At 54.0% G+C, this 13,975-nt stretch overlaps 1 protein-coding gene across 3 annotated transcripts in view; it reads right to left on the bottom strand.

The window, feature by feature from the left end:
* Positions 1-13,975, bottom strand: part of TMEM164 (transmembrane protein 164) — a 33,591-nt gene that overhangs the window by 9,048 nt on the left and 10,568 nt on the right. For all 3 annotated transcript variants that reach the window (XR_013588209.1, XM_078613999.1, XM_078614000.1), the window contains 2 exons: positions 4,799-4,848; positions 2,542-2,608 (listed from right to left, as the gene is read on the bottom strand). Coding sequence is in view for 2 of the 3 variants with exons in the window: in XM_078613999.1 (XP_078470125.1) it covers positions 2,542-2,608; positions 4,799-4,848 (117 nt within the window). In the remaining variant the exon portion in view is untranslated. The remainder of the gene's footprint in view (positions 1-2,541; positions 2,609-4,798; positions 4,849-13,975) is intronic.

The raw sequence follows: 13,975 nt of genomic DNA, 5'->3' as shown, positions 1-13,975 counted from the left end.
TGCCAACGGACGTCGGAAATGCGCCGAGCATTTCTCAATTCCGTGGTGCGTGCAAGACGTGCCAACTTTTCAGGCTCGCCTTCCTATACAATCTAACATTTAAGAAGGGGGGAAAACAGTTTCTTAATTTATAATTTTTTGCTACTTTTGACCAGGTAAGGTCCCACTGAGCTACGTAGTTCTCTTTTCAGAAGCGACCACAAGTGATAGCTAAACGAAGTGGGCTTGCTTATCATCGCGGGGAAATTTATGGCAGCCAAATACGCTGAACACGTGATGTCGATTCTAAATGGGGAGGGAAAACCCCGAGAACCCAGAGAACAATCCACGCGCCCCACGGCGAGATAAGACACACCGCAAATTCCAAATATACAGCAGGCGTCAGAGTCGGGATAGAACCCACAACCTCCTGCGTACCGGACGAGGTAGTTAACATCTCGCCGCCGTGACACCCGCACTTTTCTTATGCCGTTTGTTGCGCACGGTCGCACTTTATTTTCAGGAGCAAATGCCATGCACTCTGCTCAAGCCGGTGTTAGCCGCTGAGGACGCGTGATGGGTTTATTTTCTCATTCCGGTTTGCTCTGTGCCCTCCGGTACCGTTCCCGTTTCCGCTGTAATGTGCACCAATGCACTAGTTTATTGAGGTGGCCAATACCACGCCTGCCTGCCCGCCCGCCCGCCTTTATCTCCCCAGTGGCGATGTTTAAACACCGCACCAGGTACTCATTTGAGGCCGAGTTGACCTAGGGGAGAACCATGACCGGTTCAGATAATCGTCACCGGTGTTGGTGGCCGTGAGCGGGCATCGAACTCGGGTAGCCGGGTTCGTAGCGCAGCGTAGCGCTAGCCGCTACACCACCGATGTTGGCACGGACAATCGAGGTTTATTGGCCCTGCCACCCCACTGTCGCCCGTAACACAAAGCAAAAAAACTACATTCGATTCGGTTTAACCTTGAGATTGACCGAAGGAACCCCTCCCCCATATACATGTTCAGTAATGTTTTCACGTCGAACTCAATCACAACATTCTGACAGAGGCAGTGGCTGCTTGAGTCTCTCCAGCATCAGCTGCCGCGGCACCGTCTTAACAAAAGACGATCTTCTCCCTGGAGCCCAACGATTTCTCCTGCCGTAGCTGCCACCAACGCTGTCGCCCCGCTAGGTGGCCACACTCATCAACATCACAGAGTCCAACACGGAGGAGGACCGAGCGTGCCGCCGTCAAGGCTGCTGGCATCACCCTCCCCGCACCCCGTGACGAGAGGGTCACACAACGTTGCCACGTGTTGGATTGTCCGTGGAACCGAACCGTTAATATTTCACACTCGTCCTCTCCGAGCCGCGTGTGTGCGTGCGTGCACGTGCGTTCATGCCACAATCGTTGCGAATGCCGTAGTCGAGCTCCGTTTAAGTTCTGGGGCTGTCCGACACGGTTTGTTTTACAAGCGTCTGTGACGGGAGTCTTTCTTTTGTACGACACACGGTTTTGCACTTGTATTTAAGCGCCGTTCATTGTTTGCGGCAAGTTGTGGCGTGCCATTTGTGTAAACCAATCGTTGTTTTGTGCACAGTCCCACCGCCCTGCGACGTCGTCAAACCGGGGCTGTCGTCATCCTCTTAACAGGCCCAGCTCAATGGGGCCTCGCCAGCTGAATTAAGAGCCTCAGTCCAGTGGCGGCTCCTGCAAAATCTCTCAGGGGGGGGCAAATGTCTGGATGATTGATAAGGATAAGGTCCACCCATGCAATGGATAAATTAACAGCTTAAGCATGTAAAGGTAACTTCACTTCTTTTATATTAATGAAAAATAAAGTGACTCTTACAATACATCTTGTTTGTTTCTATACTCACTATTAATACAATCCACTCAAGTTTCTTTAATTAAAGATTCCACGAGGTGGCGACAAATTATATTGTTGGATGAAACGTGCTTACGTCTGATGACGTAAGCACGTTAGGGCGAGCCCTCCCGGAAGCCATAGAGAATGCATTGCAGCGCCCCCGTTCGAAAAAAATCATCTTTGAATGTAAGTCTATGGGACCACTCGGGGCGATTCTCAGCCGGAGTGAAATCACCCAAAAAGAGGCGGTACTCCACAGAACGTGACATGACGCTGATTGGACTATATCCAGAGGCACAGTGACGGCTAGCGTGACTCTGTGGTTGAATGACATTGGTGGTGCGTCGCCCAATCGCCCTAATGAAGAAACCGCCCCTGCCTCAGTCTATGAATCTCTATGCAACTCTGTGGATCTCCATGTAACTCTGTGGATCTCCATGTATCTTTATGGATCTTTATGTAACTGTGGATCTCTATGTATCTTTATGGATCTCCATGTAACTATGGATCTCCATGTAACTTTGTGGTCTGTAGCCGCCTCCACTGCCAACGGTCCTGGGCTGTGGCCGTTCCCTTCTAACGGAGCTGCTTGGCTCCAAGGCGCCTCACCGACTGAGATCACAGAGCCCGAGTTCGAGTCCCACCGCAGGGTTCCGTGCCCGTCGCCGCCGTCACTGCTGCTGCTGCTCACTCACCAGGCGCGTGTTGACCACGGGGAAGAGCAGCGCCAGGATCGCCCCGTTCAGCATGTGCAGGTGCAGTCTGCACCCGCCGGGACAAAAGCACAAAGATCCCTCGAGGCTCCACCGCGTGCGCTTTGGCCAGGAGACGACACAGACGCCGGGTCCCCTTGGGGCATCCGGAACATGCTACCGCTTGGTGCTTTTCCCACGCCGCTTGGTAGTTTAATGGTGGAGGGACCACCAGGCCACTGGCACCCAGCCGGCGGCTTCTGCCACGAGCCACCGCGGTGGCCACGAAACAGCCGATCAGCATCGGCCTCGCAGCCTCTCTCCCAGACACCCCGGCGTCGTCATGTGACAGCACCGAAGTGGGCTGTTGTTTTACGCACAAGCCTGTCGCAGACTGTTGGGGCAAGTGCTGTTAGCGAGCGCCTATTAAGGCCGGCACGGCACACGAGGGGGTGGGTGGCCAGCACCACGCCCGGCCGGCTTTGTCTCTCCAGCAGCGCTGATGTTTACACGCCGCGCCAGGTACTCATTTAAGGTCGAGTCGACCTAGGTGAGGCCCAGGACCGGTACAGTTATTAGTAACCGAGGTCTGCTGCGATCGGTAATTGAACTCAGGTCGGCATGTTTCGTAGCGCAGTGCGCTAACCAATGCGTAAATGACCCTCCCCCCACACGTACACACGTACACACACACATACATGCATGCAACACGTGAACACACGCATTCCTCCCCCCAGGGTGCACGCAAAACATGATCTCATCCACATGCACGAATGCTGGTTCACTCACACACACACACTGCAACATGCACAAAGCCATCCCTTCACTACAAGAAGCAGAATGAAAGTGTGTGTGTGTGCGCACGCTCGTTTGTCAGATGTGTTGGGTGGATGTTTGTGTGATGAAGTGCGCGTGTGTGGCGCGTGTGTGCGCGTGTGTGCGCGTGTGTGCGCGTGTGTGCGCGTGTGTGCGTCTCTGTGTGTGAAATGGAATTAAAGCGGCCGGGCGTGGTGTTGGCCACCCGCCTTTATAGGTGCTACATGAACAGCACTTGCCCCAACAGCCTGTCACAGGCTACACAGGGGATCTTTGCCTCTGAAGTGGAATGAAACAAGGCAGCAGTGTCCTCTGCCATTATTTCAACAAAATAAAATGTATGAAGGGCTCCTTTGTGCTTGACTGGGATTTGCAGGGGAAGTCCCTTGGCTTTCGAGACAACGCGCTTGGAATGCCTTCATCAGTCATTAACGCCTGCCAGGGCCACTTACGCGTGAAAGAACGGCCACCCCAAAAAAAACACAGCCTCGACCAAGCTCCGCAACCTGCCCGCCTCCCGCTTCATTAGCGCCGATGTTATTCCGCCAGGCCGCACCGACCGGCGTGGCGAAGTGCGGGTCAAACCAAAATAATTACGGCAATTTGTGACGGGCTGTCGCGCAGTACTCGCTCGCTCTCGGAACAAGAGACCGAGTGCGAACTGGGGCCAGAGCCAGCGCCAAAATATTTCCCAATTTTCGCGGTCCTCTACATATTAAGATGCTTTCGTCCAATTCAGTGTTTGCACCACAAACCCCTCGCAGACTTCACGCGGCGTGGGGAAGGCCTTCGTTCAGCAGTGGATTGACACAGGGCTCCAAACCGGTATTACAATAAGGTGCGATTATCATCTCATTTGTATTAATGTAGCGTCTACATGTGACAATGCACACAGACGCAGTCGGAATATTTAGTTTACGAACACGACGTGGGATCTTATTGCGTGGCACGGGTGTGCGGCTCTCAGTCACGCGCGTGGCAATGTTGTTCGGGAGCTCGATGCCAATGCCTGCCGCTCGCCACGACGAGAGGGCTTCAGCAGAGTTTGTGTCGTTTTGCCGTTGCTCCTCTTCCGTTGAAAGAGCACACGGTGGACTGCAGCTGTTCCAGCGCGTGGTGTGTGTGCGCGTGGCACGTCGCGCATACGACGTGGATGGAGCTTGACGTCTGTATTCGCTCAGAGTAATCATAAGCCCCGTGTAATGAACCGGGCCTGGAAACTCATTAACAGGCGCACTCCAGTCAGAGAGTAAATTTTAACGAGGTGACACGAGGTGACCCGGGGTGGCTCGGAAGTCAGAGCACCGTGCTGACACCGCTGAGAGTCTGGGTTCGAATCCGGTCTCAGCCGCCTGCGATGAAACCGGGTTTCTCAAGCGGAGTGGCTCAAACCCGGCGTTGTGGGTCCCAACACGGCCCCACGCGTCTCAAAACGGCCCCTCACCTGAACAGCACGATGGTCGTCTTGCATGGCGGCAGCGCCAAGAGTGCGATCTGAAACGAAACAAATCCGCAGAACAGACGCGGCTTAGATTGTGTCGGCGCGATACTTGAACATTAACCAGGCACCCCACCCATCACTGCTGCGGGTTTACACCAAACACACTCACAACACACAGACACAGTTTGCAGCCCGCTGTCGATACACATTTTTTCATCATAATTCACCACGCTGGTAATTGCGACTTGGCGAAGGGAGGAGGGGCACGCCCGGTTCAGATATCGCTCGTCGCCGGTGTTGGCCATGGTCAGGAATCAAACTGAGGCCACCATGTTCACAGCACTGAAAGAGTCTTAATGGTCGTGATCCGCAGTGCCCTGCTAAGTGTTTCTCAGTCGTGTGTGATGATCGCTGTGCGTTTCTCAATTACGTAATGTGCCGCGTGTCATCTTTCAACTTGGACAAATTTACACTGCCCCTCCTTTACCCCGTGCCCCCGTTACCCCGTGCCCCCGTTACCCCGTGCCCCCGTGCCCCCGTTACCCCGTGCCCCCGTTACCCCGTGCCCCCGTTACCCCGCGGCCCCCGTTACCCCGTGCCCCCGTTACCCCGTGCCCCCGTTACCCCGTGGCCCCGTTACCCTGCGGCCCCGTTACCCTGCGGCCCCCGTTAACCACGTCCCTGTTACCCCGTGCCCCCGTTACCCCGTTACCCCGTTACCCCGCGTCCCCCGTTAACCGCGTACCCCGTTATCGTGCGGTTCATTCTGGGCTGCCACTCTCACCTTGGGACCCCAGAGTGATAGCGCTTCAGATTTAACCAAACCTGGACGATTAGATCAGAGTGGAATTTGATCTGGCGGGGCTTTTAGAAACCTCTCGCAATGCTGAGGCACGCATTTGTAAACGTGCATGCGCGTGCGTGTGTGCGTGTGTGTGTGTGCATTTTGTGCGAGTGTGTCAGTGCGTACGTGAGCAGGAGCACCGCTCAGCACCGCTGCTGCGCTACGAAACCGGTGGTGCTCGCGACCGACCGCCATCGACGACAAACACCCGAGACGGTCTTGGGCCTCCTGTAGGTCGACTCAGCCTCATGTAAATACCTGGCGCGGTGTGTAAAACATCAGCGCTGGGGGGGGGGGGAGGGGGTCGGTAGACATTCAAATGCGGTGTGGCACGACGCTGGCCACACTTGGCTCGCCGGCCCTCCCCTCCCCGAGGCGGCCGCTCGCTAACAGCACTCGCCCCAACGGCGCTGCGTAGGCTGTACGAGGCAGCTCGCCTTCGCGGGTGTGGGTCGTGTGTTTTAGCCCGTGGGTTCTCCTGTCCGAGAGGATGAAGCACGAACCCGCGGCGAGGGCGAAGTGCTCGCGCGGCGTTAATGGAACGAGTCGAGGCGGTTCCTCGGAGTGCACCGAACGGAGCCGCCCGGGGGGGGGGGGCAAGGTGAGAGATTCCAGAGTGAAAAGGGAAGACGTTCGTTTAAAAAAACGCACAGAACCCCCAACAACTCACACATGTTCCTCGCCTACGTAAGATTTTGAATTTACCTAAAAGCAATAGATTACGACCCTAACCGCCGCAGTAGTCGTTTATATATTCGTCATAATCTGCAGCGTTGATCTATCCACTGCGGGATGAAGGGTGCGCCCCAGGCAGTGGTAACACTCGCGACTCACACCAAGAAAGGCCCGTGTTAGATTCCGGACTTGGGTGGCTGTGTGGAGTTATTTTATGTCCCTGTTCTGCATGGGTTAAAAACCATGACTATTTAAAAACATTTTATTTGTATTTTCACAGGTAAGGGCCTACTGAGCTATATAGCGCCTTACCAGAAGCGATCTGGCAACAAATGATAGCTCAAAGAAGTGGCTTATCACGGGGACATTTCTAAGCCAAAGACTCTAAAAGCGCGTTTCTAAATGTGGGGGGAAAAACCGGAGGGCCCGAAGTAGAATCCACGCGACCACGAGGAGAGAGAGACCCTGCAAATATACAGCAGCAGGCGTCAGGGTCGGGATCGAACCCACGACCTCCTGTATACCAGGCGAGGTAGTTAACATCTCCTATCCACCGCGTTCGCTCCCGCGGTGTTTCCTCCGTTTTGCAAAAAAAAACCCCACCCATGCAATGTAACCAAGCATCGACCAAAACATCACAAATGCTGAAAAATTGCATTCAAATTATTTTATGCAGATTCGACATCACAGCATTCCCCCCTTACTGCGATGCCTTGGCAGAGACCGTGATATGAAAGGGAAACTCAGCGAGGCTTTTCCTGGGCAAAAAAAGCGTGAGAATAAACGAGGAGGATAAATCATTGCTCCATCTCGTGCTGGGCATCCTCCCTCGGGCGTCGTTCCCCAGCGGGGGACGCTCGCTCGTTCATCTCCAGAATCAGAATATTTATTTATAGCGCAGGAGGAGGAATCCGATGAGCTACAAAGTTATTTTTCACAGATGTCCAGTAGGGGCGGGTCAGAAAGTTACAACAACAAACAACACACAAACATAACAGGAGTGCAAAGCACAACAAATGTAAACAAATTACCCAAACACAAACAAATACAAAACTAAATCATCCCCATCCTACCAAAGAAAGCCCACCGAGGTATTCATTTATTTTTCAGAAGCGACCTGGCCACAAATGATAGCTCAACAAAGTGGTCCATCATTTGGACATTTATAGCAACAAAATAATCTAAACAATCTCAGTGCATGGGCCGGCGGAGGACCCGGAGAAAAGAAATCCACGTGACCACGGGGACAACTTGCAAAGTCCAAATATACAGCAGGCGTCAGGGTCGAGATCGAACCCCGGACCCTCCTGCTTACCAGGCAAGGAAGATAACATTTCACCGGTGCCCCTTTAAATAAATAAGGTACAAAGTTGACGATGATAAGAACCACGTGTTCTTCTTTCTGGCTCTCTGTGCAATTCCAAGCGTTGGACATTCCCAATGATTCTTTGTGCTCATTTCCTCGGATGCAAAACGGTTCGTGGAATGTAATATGCCCCAGATGGCCTGGGACCCAAATATCCCAGCGTACGCCCGATCCTGTCAGATCTCGGAAGCTAAGCAGGGGTGAGCCTGCATAGTGATTGGAGAGACAAGCGCCACTCGCAATGAGCCATTCGCGAAAAAACAGCTCATGACCCATTCTTTCTTATCCACGTCAACAAATATGGCGGTGCAGCAGCATCGTTTGTTGTACTGCATTTCTATGGTCCTACCACTATTATAATATTAATTTATGCATCACCTTTGCTCCCTGCCTTCCCTAACCCACGCAGACCCAGCGCGGAGAGCATGCACGTCCTTGTATCACGATCGTTTTATTATTAAGGCCAAGCTTTGTTAAATCCTCACGTGATCCCTTCCCATAATACCCACCCACCCACTCGCCCGCCCACTCATCCACCCGGCTGGTCTGGATTCTGCAGCAAGAGTTTCTCCACTCCCCAGATTAGTGTTGGGGTTTAGAGGGTGGCGGTAGCGGATTTAATGGAGTCCTCTCCACGTCGGATCAGATTATGTTTTGTTTCTACCCCTCGTTCTAGCAGCTGCCCCAGGTCGCACGCTAGGACACCGCACAAAAAACGATTTTAAATTCCGAGTGTGCATAGTTGGTGGGGGTGCAAGCCCATATTGGGGGGGGCCCAATGCAGAAATATATTTTTTAACCCCCCTCACCCGCCTTTAATGTCTAAACTCCCGGCGATGTGATATGGAAGAGCTGTAGCGAGATGACAAGCCGCTTGACAAGAGGTGGAGGTGCAGTGAGATGAGCGGTGAGAGATGCAAACGGGACGGAGATGCGGTGAGATGAGACGGAGCAGGCGAGAGAGAGGCTGACGTGCGGCGAGATGAGAGAAGCAGCAGGCGACGAGGCGTTTTCCTCGCTTTGTTTATGCCTAGGGCAGTGTAAACACGTATGCCATTAGCTGTGCGGGCTCCCCCCGAAGGCGGGACCCCCCCGCCACCCCCCCCTAAAAGCTGTACCAGGGGGTCGGAATAATTCGGAGACAATTTTTTCGAATTCTGTAAAAGAAAAACTATACTTCACCACGCTGGGCAGTGCGGGTTAGTGAAAGCGAGGATTCGTCGATGTTGGAGCATCGAAGTACAGTACAACATCAGCCTATAGCAACCTGTTTGTACATCGGTGGTCACCCCTCCAAGCACTTAGCCAGGCTCAAAGCTGCTTAGTTTCCACGCTCTGACGAGATCAGGCGCATTGCGAGCGATTGGAATAGAGGCATGGGTTGGCGTGGTTATTTCGCCATTAACGGATTGTAGAACAATGAAAGAGTGCTTTAGTGACCTGTGCTCTTGTGGCCTGCCAGAAGTTTCCATGTTGCAAGTTGTGGCCGGATATGACCCAGAGGTCGTCAAGAGAGGGCTGAGCTTGGCACCGCTGAGAACCCCGAGTGCGAATCTGGTTTGAGCCACCAGCAAAGGTTCGTGAGCTGATGGGCTCTTGGGAAGCTTACGTGGCGAGTCCAAGTGCGTGCAAAGAGGAGGCTGGCGATTCATGCGAGAGCAGCAGTAGCTGCCGTGACTATCGGCAGCAGTAATAGTGCAGCAGCAGCAGCAGCATCTGTAGTAACTATCGGTATCAGCAACAACGGTAACGTCAGTCAGTTGCAGCATCGGCAGCTCTATTAACTATCAGCAGCAGCAGTTGTCGTAACTATGATCAATCGAAGCAGCTGTAGTGGCTGTATTGGCTGCAGCTGTAGTGGCTGTCAGCAACAGCAGGAGCAGCAGGGGCCTGTTTTGAATTAAGCTCTCTCTCCCCTGTGCCTGTGACCCCACCACCAATGCAGCTGTCTCATCTTCCAGCAGCCCCTCGAACCCTTCCGCCACGTGGTGCTGCTGCTCCTGATGATGCTGCTGCTGATGATGATGGTGCTGCTGATGATGATGATGGTGCTGCTGATGCTGCTACTGCTGATGATGATGATGGTGCTGCTGATGCTGCTACATGGTATTGCTGGGCTGTGAAGAATTGGTCATTGCAGCGGCCGCATGCGTGACGCACGGGAAGTGAATTAAACGCGGCTGAAAGGCGTCGGTACTGATGGTGGTGCGGTGTGTAAACATCGCCACTGGGGAGACAAAGGCGGCCGGGCGTGGTGTTGTCCGCGCACCCCCTCGTGTGCCGTGCCAGCCTTCATAGGTTCTCGCTAACAGCACTTGCCCCAACAGTCTGTTAAGGCTACACGGGGGGAAGGGGATCTTTATATTTGGTGGTGGTGGTGGCAGCAGAATGTTAGCATAGAATCGAAGTTGATGACACAGTGCACATTGTAGCCAGCGCCCCATTAAGTCTGATGGGGTCAGAGGGTGGTCTGGGGCTGTTTAATTCTACAACCTCCCCTCCCTCTTGTCCATTCAGTCACCAAATCACCCAGAATGTGCCCCACCAACTCTTCAGATCTCGAAGCCTCGCGACCACGGCGAAGCGCGATGTCGCGCACGCATCACCCCGCTCGACGGCTCGAACATCGGCGAGAGATGAGCGCCTCTTGCCGATGCCTCCGCTGGAGGGCTGGCCCTCTCGTCCCGCCGGCGCGCAGGGAAATGCCGCTGCTCGACGTTCTCCGCTCTCGTCGGCGGCGTCGGCGATGAGACGGCCGCAGAAGAAGAAGAAAAGGCATCGCGAATTCGAAACTGCGAAACCTCTGCGGACCGATGAGGAATTGACGCCGGAGGGAATTCCCAGAGGGGAGTTTGTCAGATCCTAAGGGACTTGGGTGAACTCCCTTCCCGTTGGATACGAGGCGAAGGAGCCCATAATCAGGTCCGGTTTTTAGCCACGGGGGTGGAGGGAGGGAGATATCAGGGCGGCCGTCTATTATAAAGGGTCTTCCCAGGAATCGACCGCTGGTAAAGAGATCGATCAGAAATTTCAGTCGACCAAATCGCCGCAGCTCTTGCAGCAAGGGAGCAATTCTCCCCGAGGGCTGAAGTTGATTGCTCGTCCAGCAACGTGGATCATCTACACAGACGGCGGCGGGGAGGGGAGGGGGGAGGGGGGCGGTGGTCGTGAAATATTAAAGAGGGCCCTGGCCCACTTCTAATGATGCTCCGCGTGCTCTCCATTTGCGAGCGATTAAACCCGACCACCTGCTGTGTACATGCGGCGTTCCCCTTGTGGAGCGGTGGCGCAGCGGTTAGCACGCGGAATCGCTGAACCGGGTTGCCCAGAGTCAGAGGTCGCAAACGGTTTTGATTCCTTACCCGTACCCGGCCGCACCAGGGTCGCAAACGGGTACCCGTACCCGTACCTGGCCGGGTACGGGTAGCCGGGTATCGGGTACCCGGTTTCGACCTCTGCCCAGAGTTCGATTCATGGCCACGGCTAACGGCAGCGACCTCGTGATAACTCTGCCGGTGCTGGATGTGGTGGGTCTCTATACAAGGAGCGTGGGTGAGCTTCAGGACCTTTCCCAACACCGCTCGCGACTCCCACACCCCCCGTGTGCCCACATCTCCGTCATGCTTGAGCAGGAAACCCGTGCCAAGCCTCACGAAGTCTATTTCGGGAGGGTCCTCCCCCACAATCGTATGGGGGCGAGGCGACGCTCGAAGCTCCGCACAGATGGATTCAACAATCCACCACTGTACGTTGAGGAGTAACCCAGTGTCGTCCGAGTACCCAGAAAATAACCCCAAACACCCAAAGCCACACACACACAAAATATGGATTCAGGAATTCCATTTGTCAGTGTCATTTCCTGGCCACCTCGCCTAGCTCCAAGCCTATAACCCCTGGTATTCTCTCTGGTGGTCTCCCAGCTCGGTACCAACGGGGCTCAACGTGGGCCGAGAGTCCGAGGTGCGGCGAGATGGGGGCGAGAGGGTCACTGGGGAACGATGACGCAACGCTGAGCGCGGGTGGCGGCGATGTTGAGCCTTCATGTGACCCGGTGACTCAAGAGACAGAGGCGGAGTGGCGGTGGCGGCGTCTGTTTGTTTGTTGGAAGTACAACGAGCGGGTTTGCTGGCCGCCTATCTGCGTAGCGGAACCTTTGAGATGTTTTTTGTTTGAAAGCGTGGGTTTTTTCTGGTTTTGTAGCCCCACCGCTGTGCGGAACAGAAATACAGTGGCCAACAAGAGGACGTGGCCAAACGGCCTCAGCACGACCCTCCTCCTCGCAGTGACATCGCCGTTGCCATCGGTTATGATCTATCCACTGCTGGATGAAAGCGTCCCAAGAGCTGTCGCCTTCCCCTCATGGCCCCTTCACACGGGCTGTTTTCGCCGCTCCGTCTCCCACGGACGGTACGTGCGCTTTTTTTTTGTATGAATAGCTCGTCAAGGAGCATAAACCGGTCGCCATCCTCGCAGCGGTTGTTGACTGGCCATCAAACAAAGACGGTCTTTCGGATGCACTTCTGCATCCGTCTGGAATGCTCTGCCTTCCGATATGAGGAAGCCACTGGAGTTATGCACTTCTAAATCTAGAACGAAAACTGCCCACGACAAACACACTCACACACTCACTCACCCGTTCACTAAACCACCACACTACAGGTCACACAACTTCTTCTTTCGGATTCCCTCGCATGGCCAGGCTCGAACCGCGAACCTCTGTGACAAGCGGGAAAACGCGTCACCCCTGGGACGGGTCACTGGGCGTCAGGAATTTCTCAAGACGCTCCTGCTCGGGATGTTTTTGGCCGGTTCGTTTTGTAATAAGAGCACACCTGCAGGGGACGTCACCGCGGCTTGATGGATTTGCGCGCTGCGCTCGCAAGCCAGACGCCACCGGTCCGATGCAATTTCTCCCAGCGCGGCAGTAACAAAGGAGCAAGTTTACAAACTCGACCCCGTCACCTCTGTCCACCCAGCAGTGGGAATGGGTGGGCCACTCCTCTTCCAAGATGTTTGGCCAACGTGGGGAGAGTCGGCCGCGATGAGCACTGCCTTGTGGGGGAAGTCAACACCACCACGCAAACTCCGGTCATCCTCGCAGCGGCATCGCGCGCTTTCGGATGCGTTTTTGCGGCCGTCTGGAACGCTCTTCCTTCCGATATCAGGAAGCCACCGGAGCTATGCAATCTCGATTGAAAACTCATTTCTTTTTTGCGTTTAGTTGGTTGTCCTCTCCCCGCACCTCCAATTGGCACGGCTGGCTACGTACGGTGCGAAAGAAGTTCAACATACATACATACATACTGGTTGTCACAGGAATATGGAATTTGCACCGTACATTTGCTCAGGGGTGTAAAGAGCAGACGAGGAGTGCATACCCTTCGCTCAGATGGGCAGGGGACAGATCAGATTGTTGTTAGGTTCGTATGCAATGGCGTAGCGATGGAGTGTGCAGGCGGTGCAACTGCACGGGGACTCTTGCCTCAAGGGGTCCAGGTGCCGGGGTACCAGAGTGGGGGGGGGGGTGGCGATGGGGAAATTGCATGGGAGGTCCAAATTGCGTTCCGCCCACCACGGGATGCCACAGTACACTCCCCAGCGTTTTTTTGTCGCACGAACCAATAGTCAAAACGAACCGGAGGCGTTTGTCCAGGGTGCTTTAACAAAAATGTGAAGACTTCTGAGAATTTGCAACGACACCACGAGAGATGTGCCTCCGGGCTCTGGAGACCACCTGGAGAAGATTCCAGGCACGTGTTGACAACGATGGCGAACAAGTGGAAACTCTGACTTTTTGAAGCTCTTAATATTACATTTGTTATCGTGTTACAGTGTATTATCCGTTCTTTGTCCATTAAAAACAATAGTTCCATATATGTGTTACAATTGTTTTTTAAGCATCCTGTTTAAAGCATGCGGGGACATCACACCACGTGATTTCGAAAGGACATCTGTGGATAGCAAATGGTTCCGAGCGATTACGACTCCAACCGCACGCAATGCCAGCGGAAGGTTCAGAGTTCAAATCCTGGTTGGGCGTTGACTCAGCCCATCATTCTAGATTTGAAGCTTTCGCGACTGCAAGGATTCATATTCTTAGGTTTTTTCGGTAAAGTCACGTCGGTAAAAAAATAAAATAAAAGTAAAAAAAAAATCACGACGTTTCGGAGGCAACACAAGCTTCCGTCTTCAGGTGGAACCGTCACAGCACGATTGCTGTATCACTTGATCGTGTTGTGACGGTTCCACCTGAAGATGGAAGCTTGTGTTGCCTCCGAAACGTCGTGATTTTTAT

Source organism: Lampetra planeri, chromosome 43 (assembly GCF_965212315.1).
Source record: "Lampetra planeri chromosome 43, kcLamPlan1.2.h2, whole genome shotgun sequence".
Lineage (NCBI taxonomy): Eukaryota > Metazoa > Chordata > Hyperoartia > Petromyzontiformes > Petromyzontidae > Lampetra > Lampetra planeri.
The sequence above is the reverse complement of the archived record's forward strand: the minus strand, read 5'-3'. Positions and strand labels throughout refer to the sequence as shown.